General features: G+C 38.4%; 1 protein-coding gene across 2 annotated transcripts in view; it reads right to left on the reverse strand.

The window, feature by feature from the left end:
* Positions 1 to 7272: 7272 nt before the first annotated feature.
* The window catches only part of LOC306854960 (signal-induced proliferation-associated 1-like protein 2), a 64917-nt gene continuing 57479 nt past the window's right edge, over positions 7273 to 14710 (reverse strand). For both annotated transcript variants that reach the window (XM_079393282.1, XM_079393281.1), the window contains exons 18-21: positions 12601 to 12732; positions 9182 to 9302; positions 8813 to 8894; positions 7273 to 8667 (exon numbers count right to left, since the gene is read on the reverse strand). In XM_079393282.1, coding sequence (XP_079249408.1) covers positions 8521 to 8667; positions 8813 to 8894; positions 9182 to 9302; positions 12601 to 12732 — 482 coding nt within the window. In that variant the 3' untranslated portion in view covers positions 7273 to 8520. The remainder of the gene's footprint in view (positions 8668 to 8812; positions 8895 to 9181; positions 9303 to 12600; positions 12733 to 14710) is intronic.

Here is a 14710-nt window from a genome sequence, read left to right on the forward strand (position 1 = left end):
TAGGTCTTTACTTTGATCTTTTTACTTAATATCCTAATGATTTTTGACATAAAATAAAATCTATAATTTTGACCCAAACATACTTATGACTGGTCTTGTGGTCCAGGGTCACATATTATTTTAATTTATCATGATGATCATGAACACTCAGGTTTGAAGTGCAAATTGTTTGAACCAGAGTAATCAAATAATTAAAAATTGTTCACTAATTGTAATATCGCTATAAATAATAATAATTTGTTCCTACTACTTTCTATTTATTTATTTATTATCGTAATAATCTTAGAACTTCCATCTTTAAACGCTGTGATTCTGCTTTTTTATCCACCATAATTATATTCTGCATAGTGGAAAGCAATGCTGAATGAACGCAATATGAGATATAGATATGGTTCCTCACAGGCCAGTTTTGACAAGACGTGTCTTCGAGCCTGTCAACATCTCTATCTGTGATGCTCCTCTGCTGCATTTTGTTCTTATACTGAGACCCAATGAGCGACTCTTATTTCACCCTCCAGCAACACCATGCTGTGTCTGTGTTAGCGGCTGTATTCCCATCGCTCTCATGTAAAGCTGTGGCTACTGTTTCTGCATGAACCTCTAAATCAGTGGGAAGCCAGTCACTGCCGCTGCATGCCGACATGACATCAGAAACGTCTGCAGGCCGGCTCCATATGTCTCTGTCCACCTTAACGCGGTTGTATTTGCCTCTTATCTGAGATATTCATGCTCGGATACCCCACAGCTACAGTGGGTCCCCTCAAGCTGCTAACGGTTTTCCTTTTGTGGAGCGTCCCCTTCGTTTTTCCTGCTGTTGTGAGACGAGAACAGACTACCGTGCGCTTGTCTATTCACACGAAGAAGAGTAATATTGTGCCACCGTTGGTTAAGGTTCTCAGAGTCAGACAGTACAGTGAGTTTGTCTATGTAAATTCCCCTTTATGCAAATTCTGCCGTTTGCCTTATCACAAAGCTGGCCAAGGGAGAGCCCCCTATTGAAGGGGGAGGAACTGCCTAAAGCTTTTCACAAAGCTCTCTGCTAGGCATTAACAAAACACAAATGCAAATTTTTCATGGGTCTCAGCTGGAGAGTCCAAATGTGCCTCAGAATGTGCACAGTGGGCCGCCTTGTGTAAACAATATAAATAAATGCTCTTGATAAATGTTCTCACCACTGGCGAAACCGGCCTGTGACAACCACACAAAACTCAATACAGGACGGGAGCATCCAAGAAGGAAGCAATTAAATCCTGTGTCCTGCTGGGCGGATGGAAAATTGCCCTTTACAATAAAAAGACAGGGAATGAAGAGGGAAGATACCACTAAATGTAAATGCCATAGCAACCTCAAGCAGCCTCAACACAATGTTTTCCCAACTGGATGGATGGCATTCCAAGACAGGCAGTATATGAGATCTGTAAATATTGAATTTGAATGTTCTACTCTAGCCATACTGACAAACATATAGTTTATTTACTCCATTACTGTACTTACGTGCATTGTACTTTATCAAAGTATTTATATTTGGGGAAACGTACTTTCTAAATGATAATATCAGACTTTTTGCTCCACTGTATTTGCCATAATTATACTGAAGTGAAGAGGAACAAGAAATAGCAGTCTGATTCGAATGAGCCATTCTTTTCATTGAACATGTTTGTAATTCGCAAAGAATGATTCATTTTGAATTTTGTTGATTCAGTTGCAGCAGCCAGCAACTCACTGATTCAATGATCCAGCTGTCACTTTTCACCTATTATGAATTCGGACATTCTACTCATTTGGTGTACTGTTTTTTGTAAGTATTTGAGTCTGGATAGCGACATCCAATTGTTTTGAACGGATCATTTATTTAAGCAGTGAACCAAATCTAAAAGTATTTAACGAATTTGCCGAATCATTGTGATAATTATGAATTAATGATGTGATTGTAGTAGTTAAAAGCTCACTGATTCATTGATCTGCTTGGAGCGCCTCTCTAAAAAAAAGAAAAAAGAAAAAAAAATTAATTAATCACTGCACCGAACTTATGATGCTTAAGCTTTTTTGCACGCTGACTAATATATGATAGGTAGCAGGAGAATGGCAAATAGCAAACAGCAATATAATAAATAAATAAATAAATAAATAAATGGTAGTCAGTATAGATACTTGCATTCAAAGTATGATTCAGTTATTTTATTTAGGTAGGATTTGTTTACCTTGTCCATCACTGTTCTTTCACAATATGGAGATATTGAAATACCTAAAATGACTTAATATAATAAAATGTTATGCAAAATCAAATAATCAGTTATATTCCCTGAAGCCCCTCACACGCGCATGCACAAACACAAACACACACACACACACACACACACACACACCTGAATCCAATATCCCCAGGTAGGACATGCTGTTTTCCTTGAGCAACCTTGGTTAAAATAGTGCTCATGTATCTTTCATTCAAATCTTTTCCACTATACTGAAGATCACCTTGCTCCAAACAAAGACTCACTCATTCAGAACCTTAGGGGCAAAAAAAGAAAGCCACACTTTAGATGAAAAGTACCTCTTTTCTCCTTCTATTCCTTCATTCTTTTTGGGCCTTTTGGCATGCATAGAAGACAGGGATATATGATTAAGAACTTTTACTTCAATAAACTACAGTCTATCTTAAAAAGAATTTTCAGCATGCATTTTTCAGCAGGGGAGGCATGGCATAGACCGATGCCGTAAGGCAAGACAGCTTAGAGTAAGATTCATCTTGTTCATCCATGACCTTTGCTGCTGTGTGCTCTGATTTGTAGATATACTCAAACTGACATATAAAGCTGAGAGTCAACAATGCTGCAGAATAACCTCTTGAAAGATGAGGCAGGTTTCATGATGCTGCATTAAACCAAAGTACATTATTCAGACTTTTGAGTTTGAGAAGCATTGACCAAGCAGAACGAAAAGTATAGAAAGGATTTTCTTGTAGCTAATGGATTTTCATGATTCATAACTTGAGCTATGAACGAGTAGAACAATTCTTAGAACTGATGGGTCTGGTTTTTTAGTGCCATTTCCGAGTTCTAGAAGTACCAAGTTTGTGAGCATCAGTGCTTCTCATGCACTGCCTCATGGGGAAAAAGTGACCGAATCAGCTTCTTTCACAGAGTAACCCTTAACACACTTTTGTACTCTGAAAACTGAAACCAGTGTTGTACTTCCTGTTGGACATGTTTTATCCTCCACTCAACAGATAGGTCTGCACTTAAGCCACATACAAAATAAAGTGCTTTTGGGAAGAGTTTAAACATTCATGATGTTAAGATGGAGGAAGCACGTTACAAACAGCCAGCTTTTGCACTGCAGTCACCGTGCTTTGAAAGGAGTGTGACAATGGCTGATCAGCAAAGACGGTAGTGCGGCCGCTTCATTTCCAATTACATGCTTTGTTGGCAAGGCAACCAGGTCACCCTCGGGAAACGACAAACAAAGTTACCTTCAGCTGCCATGGGCAAGATTTGAATTCTCCCTACGTGCTCCTGTGCCCCTTCAGGCGGCAATTCACAAAGTGATTAGCTATTAGAGTGAGAGCCAGATGTCTAAAGTTTTAGTTCTGATTTAGTCTTTTTATATACTTTTCACATATCCACTACAGAAGATAAATAATCTTGACCGAATTTTACATTTAGAATTTATTTATATTTTTATTTGAGATAATACTATTATTAACCTAATTGGGTCAAATTTCAGGTTTATGTCATTCGTTCTTGTACAACTGATGTAAAAACAACAACTTTGCAGGTAACTTGCAATTTTATTTTTCAACCACAGATGGTGATAAAGAAGCTTTCTTCTGTAGAACATGAAAGAGGATATTTTGAGAAATGTTTTATATTTTTGTCCATAAAAGTCAAGTCACCTTTATTTACATAGCGCTTTTAACAATACAAATTGTGTCAAAGCAACTTCACAATATCAAAATAGGAAAATAGTGTGTCAATAATGTAAAATGACAAGATTAAACGTTACATTTTCAGTTAAAGGCATTTCATTATTGAATTTAGTGATGTCATCGTCCAGCTAAGATCAGTTTAAATAGTACCTGTGCAATCAGGTCGACGATATCGCTGGAAATGAAGTGTCCCCAGCTAAGCAAGCCAGAGGCGACAGCGGCAAGGAACCAAACTCCATTGGTGACAGAATGTAGAGGTCATCTCTAGGTGCTGATCCACCATCTGATCTGGATACGGACTGGATTGGGTGGCTACGGTGACCTCGGAATAAGAAAGAAACAGACTAATATTTGCGTAGATGCCATTATTCAATGTAACAAGTACATTGGGTGTTGTGGGAAGTGTTCCCGGTTCCGGTTGATCTAAGTAATGCAGCCTAAAAATTCTTTAACGGATTTGAATATTAGAAGCGTATTAGTGTGTTATGTGTAAGCCAGGTTAAAGAGATGGGTCTTTAATCTAGATTGAAACTGACAGAGTGTGTCTGCCTCCCGAACAGTGTTAGGTAGATTGTTCCAGAGTTTGGGCGCTAAATAGGAATAGGATCTGCTGCCCGCAGTTGATTTTGATATTGTTAAACGTGCTTCAAAAACACACAGTTACACATTCAAGTTAAGAAGTCAAGGGTCAAGAGCCCAACTAAAGCAAGTGCTTACCTCCATAACGGTGACTTCAAACTTTATTATTTTAATAAAACAGTGCTTAGGCTTCCTGGAGGCTAAGTGAGGGCTGCCAGTGCAGGGCCAATGCTAAGGGGCCAACGTTTTGCCAATGAGCAAATTCTCAGGGGCCCTGCGATGGCAGCCCTAAGTAGGCCCGTAAAGGTCCAATCCAGGCTTGCTTGCAGGGTACTGAAATGTATTTAATACGTTGTATAAAAGCCTTTGTTGGTAATGCCAGCTTCAAGACGCCTCCTGTATGGAGAAACTAGTCGCATCCATTGCTCAGGTGTGATTTTGGCCCATTCTTTCACAGACTCTTCAAATCTTGAAGGTACTGTGGGCCCTTTCTATGAATTCTGATCTTAAGTTCTTATTTTCTATTGGAGTCAAATCAGGTGATTGGCTGGGCCATTCTAGCAGCTTTATTTTCTTTCTCTGAGTTTCCTTGGCTGTGTTTGGGATTGTCTTGCTGAAATGTCCACCCTTCGTTCATCTTCATCATCCTGGTACTGTAGGTGTTGGGACTGAACCAGTTAATAACCAGCTAAATAATTTCCACTGACTAGGGCAGGGCTGTCCAAACTCGGTCCTGGAGGGTCCTGCAGAGTTTAGCTCCAACCCTAATTAAACACACCTGAAGCAGCTAATCAAGCTCTAACTAGGCATACTAGAAACTTCCAGGCAGGTGTGTTGAGGCAAGTTGGAGCTAAACTCTGCAGGACACCGGCCCTCCAGGACCGAGTTTGGACAGCCCTGGACTAGGAGCAGGATTGCTTTCTAATTACTGATAGACTTCAGCTTGGCTTTCCATACCTTTTTGCACCTCCCTGTCTTCATGTGTTCAATACTTTTCCCCTGTGTCATTCCATTTTATTACACATGATGTAATTTCTGAACGTGTTTGTTTTGTTTTCTTTGTATGTATGGATTACTTGGGTTGCTACCGACATCTGGTTAAAATTTCAAGTCAACAGCACCTTTAGAAATATATTTATTGAAAAAAAATGATGACGTGTTCAAAACTTATTTTACCTGTCATAATTTAAGTTGATTAAAATGACATTTTATCTCATAATTATGACTTAGTATCTCATAATGACACGTTTTTATGTCATAATTATGACTTTTTATAATGTACCAATGCATGTTTTTTTTTCTTATGTGGCAGAAATGGGCTTTCATACCTTTACCGTTATTTTCATAATTAAAACAAAATTACTAAATAATCAAAATAAATACTTAAAATAAATGCAATGTTATATTTTCCCAAGATTTTCCTCTGGGGCATTTCCCTGTTTTCAGCAGGGGTTAAATTTGGCCTTCTGGCACCTTTGTTTAGTAGTAATAATAATAATAATAATAATAATAATAATAATTATTATTATTATATGAATATTAATTAAAATGAGCACATTTTGATGTTTAATTTTAGGAACACTTTTATTCATTTTAGTACTGTGTTGGGTTAATGTCCAATGCAAAATCTGCCAGTCAAATTTCAGTTCATGGTAATATTAATTGTTTAAAATATAAGATTATTAATTTGTTAAAATGGATATATTTTGATGTTTAATTTCAGAAACACTTAAAGCTTTAAGTCAGTGTCCAATTTAAAATCTGGGTCATGATCCAGTTGAGAATCCATTGATCTAAAGGAATGGATTTTAAACTTGTGAACTCTGTATGCATCTCAGCTTGCTTTTTAAAAGCTTTTTTTTTTTTTTTTAAGACGGTGATTGATCAATACTGGCTTGTATTACTGATCAGACATTGGAAGCTGGGTGCACCTCTGCATGACAACGTGTGACCATCCATGAACTTCTCCACAATGTTACTAGAAAGAAATATGATTAAGAACCAACCTATTCAACCCACTTCAGAGATGTCTGTGACATGTTTGAAATCTATGGCGGTGGTGTTGTTTTTGATGGATTAAGATAAAAACTGAGAAGATGGAGGACCATATGCACAGAGAGCTGAAAAGTGCAATCAATGTCAATGACCCATTTTAGGAGTGTGTGTTATTTGTGAAAACGCAGAGAAAAATCAATACATTTCTCCTTTCGCTGGTTGTGATTGAGAACAGAAATGGCAGCACTGCCCTACATCTGAGAAACCAGTGGAAAAATGTCAACCTTCTTAGGTGACCTGTGATGAATGGCATGGGCCAAGGTGCCTCTGCTCCGGTGGGAACTGACAAGGTGAAACAGTGGTGTACGTTTGAGGGTTGGTCACTGTATCACTGTTGGTCTTTGTGTGAGCACCGGCTAATAAGTAAGGGTTAAAACTGGGATTTCAGAAATCTATGAATCGTGAAATCTGAGTGTGATTCTGATGCCCTAGACAAGATATGACCTACACCAAGGGTTGACAAATAAACTATTATTTTTAAATAATTAACATTATCATGAACTGCAATTCGACTGGCAGATTTTACACTGTACCAAAATTGGCAATATTCCCAAAATTAAATTAAACATTGAAATGAATTACACTAATAATGCATAAAAAAAAAAAAAAAAAAAAACTTATGCAAAATTTGATGATCCAAATTGTTTTGCCATCTTAACTATGCACACGTAATGAATTGTTTTCCTACTGTTAAAAGAAATCCAACACAAACTCCATATTAAAAAGACACAAGTCTTACTTTATTGACATCCTAAACTTTATTTTACAAAGGTAAGCTTTTCATCCCAACCTCAAAGAAACAGATTTACAAAGAAATAAAAACATCTTTAAAAGGCCATAAAAACAACATCCTGTCCTCTAGCAGCATCCGAACTTCCCAGAAATAAACCATTTTATGTATACAGTTATCTCTCAGCCAAGCTATACACAGTACTGCTGACATGGTACACAAGTATACAAAGTACTGCCACATGGAGCCATTACTCTTTTTTTATTTTTAGTGCAGAAAAGGAAAATACTCTCATTAAAATTACAATCTTAGGTTAAATAAGCTTAAATAAGAGGGCGAAGGTACAAGACACTTTTCTGAGGTACTTTACACCAACAAGCAGAATTTGGCTTTTATATTAAGTGGTTTACAGGTGCTAGTCTGCATGTACTGGCCCACCCACACAAGTTCAACTGTTCAAACTGTTTGTTTGGGTAAAACAAAGCCAGTCAGCCGCCTAAAGGATAAGAGCAGTGGGCATGGATTTTGTAAGCACTCAGACAGTCATATGATTTAACGAAAACAACTGAGGGACGATCCCATTACCACCAATAACATCAGGCACACAAAAAAACTTTTTTTCCCCCCTACATAAAAGCTTTTGAATACAACCAAATCACACTCAGTGCTAATCTTATTGAACAATTCTGTGATTACATCATCAGCAAAATTATTGCTACAACATTTGTTTCAATGTGTTACTTACAAAAACAGGTATACAGTACACCTAGTCTTGGGGAGCTTCGGATACTAAGGAACATTGCATCTGGCTGGTCTACATTTCGACAAATGATGGGGGTGGACAGCCACAAAGCCAGGAGTGAATAACTTGAAGATGTTAAGCCCAAGGAACCAAAGATTTTAGAAAGAAATCACGGCTTATTGCATTGCATTCACAATCACCATGTGTTCGTACCCTTCGATTGGTCATAAACGATTAAAATTTTCCCTTCCAGCCCTTATCACATACCTTATTTAATTTCTTACTCTCCCTTTTCTCATTCACATTCTCATCTCCTGCCAACTATGACTTAGTTTTTTTTAGTGTGTTAGCATATTAGCTCTGCACACGTTCACATTCAAATGCTGAAATTTCTCCCCTAACATCTTTTTTTACAGTACGCTGGACTACTTATCCTTGAGTTATGTAGTTTACGGAGCACAACAAGGGGAAGTTATGGACTACGTCAGCTCAAGGTTTCTTGTCCATTGCGTTCAGAAACAATTCAGTAAATCTCCTCAGCTGCGCGGCTGCTGTCTGGCTCTCTTCATGCAGTCGAAGGTTGTCTTGTCGAAGGTGTTGAACTTGTTCTTGGAGCATAGCCTTGTCTTCTTGCTCCTTTGGAGGATAATAACAAACCATGTGGTTCTAAATAACTACCTTAGGTGAATGCTGCTAACAGTGCATGTTCAGCTATGTTAAGGATTTGTTGAAGCATTATGTTTGCCCATTAAAGGCCTGTTATTATGTTTGGGACTCTTACCTTCCTTAGGTCATACTGCAGCTGTCGGAGAATGAGCTCCAGCTGGTTAACCTTCCCAGTGAGCAGAGTAGGAGAACCTTCCCTGTGTAGAAATTAGACAGACAGGAACAATTAGAGACCGAGGCGCACACACATGAACAGAAAGATGTGCATACAGACACAGACAAATACATAGATGATAGAGCTATAGATAGACAGGCAGAACAATAGATAGATAAATAGATAGATAGATGAATGGGTGTATGGATGGATGGCCAAATGTATGAACGGACAGATAGACGGCCAGATAGACAGATAAATAGACAGATAGACAGACAGACAGACAGGATATACCAATTTGGATGGATAGTATTCTACATCAGCACTTACCCTGCTGGTAGGGTTGAGACATCCACACATGCCACCCTTCTCCTCAACTCCTCAGAGAGCTCCAGAACCTGCTTGGTCTGCTCTTCCTCAGTCAGAGAGCTCAGAGAGGTCACAGTCTGATCTATAAGTGAGCAAACAATTATTCTGTTACAAATTCGAAGCATCCATTATCAGATCTATACAGGACGGTAACAGCCTAAGACTGTGTAGCGTTTTGTTTTGACAATGCTTATCATTTATCATTTAATACAAGCAGTTGCGTATAGTAAATCGACAATTAAACAATTGTTTATCACTCATCAGTATTGCACAGAACAAAAAAGACAAGCAGGAAAGGCACACAGGAAACATGGTACATCACACTGCTTCAGCTGAGGTGATACAGGCTGATGTTCCAGGTAGGAGCTTTGAGCAACACCCAGAGAAAAGCTTATTAAATGTGATCCTTCTTTTCAGCTCTTCCCGAGGTGTTAGAGCTAACTGTTAAGCAGCTTCAGCAGAGCAAGGTGTTAATTAAGTGGGGAATGGAGCTCATGCGGGGTTAATGGCGAGACGGCGAGGGGGGGTTCACACGCTTTCAGGTGAGTTTAGCATTACACTGTCAGTCAGGCATATCATTAAGCATTCAAGACCAAGAACACACCGATATAGTGCCTTTACCTCCGCTGAAAGGGCTAACCGGGGGTGCAACTGTCAAATGTGCTGCTTTTTCTGTTGTACATATAATGAAACTATTTAGATCCAATTTTAAATGCCGAGGTCTGCTCACTGACAGAAAAAGATGGACCAAAAGCCAATAAATGTTTTTTAATTGAGCTTTAATTATAATTTACCTTGCATCACTGACTTAAGTAGGTGTTTTGCACTTGCATGTAACTGTCTAGATCTGTTTTTAAATACCAATTTCTATTCACTGATAGCAAAAGGTAAACAAATTTTTATTAATGGAGTTACAATTTGAATTTATCCTATAATCACTGGCATAAATGTTTTACATTTGCATAAAACTATCTGAGTTTTTAGATACCATTATTATTCAATGAGAGCAAAAGATGGAACAGAAGGTTTTTATTTCCATTTATGTTTTGCATTAGCATAAAACTACCTAGATCAGTTTTAAAAAACATTTTCTACTCATTGATAGCAAAAAATGAACCAAATGTTAATAAATGTTTTTGTATTGACATTTAATTTGAATGTACCCCAAATCACTGAAATATTTTTGTTTTTGCATTTGCATGAATATAAATATAAATTTTTACTCATCTATAGCAAAATACAGACCAAAAGATTTGAAAAGCTGTAGAAACATGTAGGTGTGGTCTCAGAAGTGGATAATTTCTTTTGTTTCTTTATAAAGACCAACAAGCTCTTTGTTAACAAGAATGCATCTCACGACCCTTTACATATTCAACATATCATGAGCAATCTCACAAGATGTTGACCTGCCATTATTTTGTCAAACGCAGAGCTAAAAGCGTTCATGAGGTTCCTTTAAGAGCTCTCACCTCTTCTAACACCTTTCAGTGCTTCCTCCACCCCCCTCTCTCATTTCATTTCATTAACAGTCTTACAGTAAGGGGTGTCGTCAGAGCTGGAGTTGAATGGAAGGATAATTATTAGCGCTACGAACAAAAGCAGCACATGGAAATCAACAATGTAAGCTCACCTCCTCCACACCCCCTTCTAGTTAGCACCCAAACCCTAAGGCAAAAGCTAACTTAATCATTTCTCCCACCATGAAACGATGGGCTCATATTTGTCACTATTTCGGGATGGAGCTGCACACTCATTCCATTTTTCATATCCGTCAGGTCCCAAGAGCACATCTCTAAGGACTTGCGAGAAAAACCAACACTAGCAGGGGGAAGCCATACACCGGCTGCCTCGCCGGATGCACCCCCAACAAATTAAAGCCATCTACCATGAATTTTTCCCCGTTCCAAATGCAGATCAAAAGAAAATTCTCAGTTCAATAAGAGCCGTGCCATGCCCTTCGCCAACATTCACCATGGTCTCCACAGCGATGGTTGAAGGTGAGGGAACAGCTGTTATTGGGCACGAGTAAAAGTGTCCAAAACCCAAAATGTGTAATTACAGCGAGCGATGGCTTGAGTCATTTCCCTAAGTGGTGTCTTGCTGGGCTCACATTGCGATAATGGCTTAATTTCTCCATGCTCAAAATACATTCTCAGCTCCTAATTAGCACCTTGCGGAACAATGCGCCTTTAGGCAGTCACAGGAAATTAATGAGAGAAAAATAGAGACGTGGTGATTTCGACATGGTCAAGAGCAGTGTTAGAGACGGGTGCTTTTTTTGTGCAACCTTCAGTTAACTTCGTTAATGGCATGTGAGAGCGGCTCAAGCTTTGTGGTGAGGGAAAACCTTGGTTAAAATCACTACAAATAATACGACAAAAAGGCATTTAAAAGTTTTTGTTGTTTTCAATGCTTCTCTAGCCTATAGTGAATACAGTGAACTACAAAAATGTAAAAGGATGAATAAAAAAAAAAATGCTATCTGCATTGTTTTAGCTCTAAATTCACTAAAGGAATTATGCAAATCAGGTAAAGACAAACACACACCAAACAAATTTTACTTTTACTTTATTGGGACAGAAAATATGTAAATACACTACCATTCATAAGTTTGGAGTTAGTAAGATATATTTTTTTTAAATAACACTTGTATTAAGCAAAGATGCACCAAAAGTGAATTTGAAATAGAATTTGAAATTCAAAGTTTATTTGAAATAGAAATTGTAACATTATAAATGTCTTTCTTGTGAAACTTCAATTTATCATCATATTAGAATGATTTCTGAAGGATCATGTGACACTGAAGACTGGAATAATGATACTGACAATTCAGCTTTGCCATCACAGGAATAAATTATATTTTAAAACATTAAAATAGAAACTATAATATTTTAATATATAATATATATAAACTATAAAATTATAAATATACTGCAACATTAATTGTGCTGCGCTAACAATGCTGACTTTTGTGAATAAGGCAAATTTTATAATGAGCCTCATTTGCATTAAAAAAAGGCATGTCTGATCTCAAAAGAATGCCAGTGACTAAATTTAAATATTTACTGCACATTTATTTAAGCTACTGCCTGGTAATGCTGAACTAGGTGGTAAGAAAGATTTGTGTGTTGAAATACCACATGCTGTTGAATGCTGTTTGACAGACAGGAAGGCATTTGACTACATTTGTCTGGTACAAAAATATCCATAGAGTCAAAGGGTCGGTGCTGTCCTTGTGGACAAAATACCATTCCATAACAGTGATCAGCGAGTTTATGATCACAAAGCATGCTAAATGGGTCAAGAGCGTACTCCGCTGTAAATATGGGGTTTTTCAGCGGCAAACCAGTATATTCAGTGTATTCAATGGAAGCTTGTACCTTCAAAAGCCCGTGCCGCATCCACAAGATGTGACCAGTCGAGACCAGAAGAAGGGTCTGGCAAGGGCATCATACCAGTGTCTGCCAGCTTGGCCTTGTCTGCCAGTGAGCCGTCAGAGAACCAGAGCTCATCTGCAGAGACAGCACACATAATTCATTAGAGGACAGTCAGAGTGCATGTTTAGATGGGACCCATCTGACATTCTCACCAGTCTGTATATGAAACAATCTTTACTAGAGACATTTTCATTTATTTTGTCTCTATTTCTTCATGATTAAGTTATTTTCTCTTGCGAACAGTCGTACAGTTGGAAGTCCTATTAGCAAACCATATAAGTTCTGAAAAATTATGTATTTCCAAGGGAAAGGGGATATTCATCCATCAGTTGATTGGTTTATGAAAAGTTATACTAGAAGATAAATATGAATGATGGTTTGCTAAAATAATGCTTAAAGAGTCATATCATTATTGGTTTACATCCAGCAACTCACATTAATGTTTATTATTATTAATATTGTTAAAAACAACAACAACAATCATTTGTGTATTGATTAACATGTGATAGACCAAAAGGCCTATGACACATAGGCATGGAAAACTCATTTATGAGAAAGAGAATGTCATTTTATTTTGATTAAAGATTATAAAGACATTTTCATTTGGAATAATGTGCAGCACTGAATCATTCACAATTAGAGCAGGAACATGCTTTAAAAAGTGAAAAAGTGTCCAATCTGATTCCATGTTGACTTTAAAGCGCTATCTGAACAGAACATTCTCTGACCTAAATGCGCCTTTACTAAATTATTTAACTCATGAGAGACTACAATTACACTTGAACCATTCATCATGGATATAATGATCAGTTCGATTAAGAGGAAACTGAGACAGTCACTGAGGACACAACTGAAGGGCCCTGACCGCTGCATAAACTACATTAAACATTCATCCAGTGGCAGAGATTTCAACTTGACAGAAAAGCAGTTGCCGCTGCTCAACAGTCAAGGGCCAAAGGGCAACTTTACCCACAATTGGGTGTACTTATGGTGAAAGAATCAAATGTGGAAAGTCACAGAAGCAGAGGAAAATTAGCTCTAGGTGACCTAGAGAGCACACGCTTGCTAATTCACACAAAGTCTGCTCATGCAGGCAGACAGACAGGCCTCGCCTGAGAGCAGAGAGGTGAGAGTGATTTGAATAATGAATGAAGTTGGCTGGCTTGGAGTTCTGCTATAATGAGAGAGGAACTGTATGTTTCAGACAGCTGGAGAACAGCTCAAGTGTCTGTATGCAAAACACGCCAAGAGGCATTAGGGCCATTCACATAGGACGTATTCTTGCGTTCCATATGTGCTATTTATTGCTACAATTTTTCTTGAAGTTCTACATAAGCATGCATTATATGGGGCGTTGTTGTCTGTTATGGAATGTCTTGCTAATTTTTGCAGCATCCTATCCAGAAAGGTGCAATGTTTCTAAAACTAGTGAAGAAAAAGTTCCACTATTACGTCTTGGAGGTGTGTTTGGGGTCGTTATCATTTTGGAATACTGCCCTGCGGCCCAGTCTCTGCTTCAGTATGTCACAGTACATGTTGGCATTCATGGTTCCCTCAATGAACTGTAGCTCCCCAGTGCCGGCAGCACTCATGCAGCCCCGGACCATGACACTCCCACCATCATGCTTGACTGTAGGCAAGACACGCTTGTCTTTGTACTGCTCATCTGGTTGCCGCCACACACGCTTGACACCATCTGAACCAAATAAGTTTATCTTGGTCTCATCAGACCACAGGACATGGTTCCAGTAATCCATGTCCTTAGTCTGCTTGTCTTCAGCAAACTGTTTGCGGGTTTTCTTGTGAATCATCTTTAGAAGAGGCTTCCTTCTGGGATGACAGCCATGCAGACCAATTTGATGCAGTGTGTGGCGTATGGTCTGAGCACTGACAGGCTGACCCCCCCACCCCTTCAACCTCTGCAGCAATGCTGGCAGCACTCATGCTTCTATTTCCCAAACACAACCTCTGAATATGACGCTAAGCACGTGCACTCAACTTTTGGGTCGACCATGGCGAGGCATGTTTGAGTGGAACCTGTCCTGTTAAACCG

Source organism: Barbus barbus (genome assembly GCF_936440315.1).
Source record: "Barbus barbus genome assembly, chromosome: 35".
Classification (NCBI taxonomy): Eukaryota; Metazoa; Chordata; class Actinopteri; order Cypriniformes; family Cyprinidae; genus Barbus; species Barbus barbus.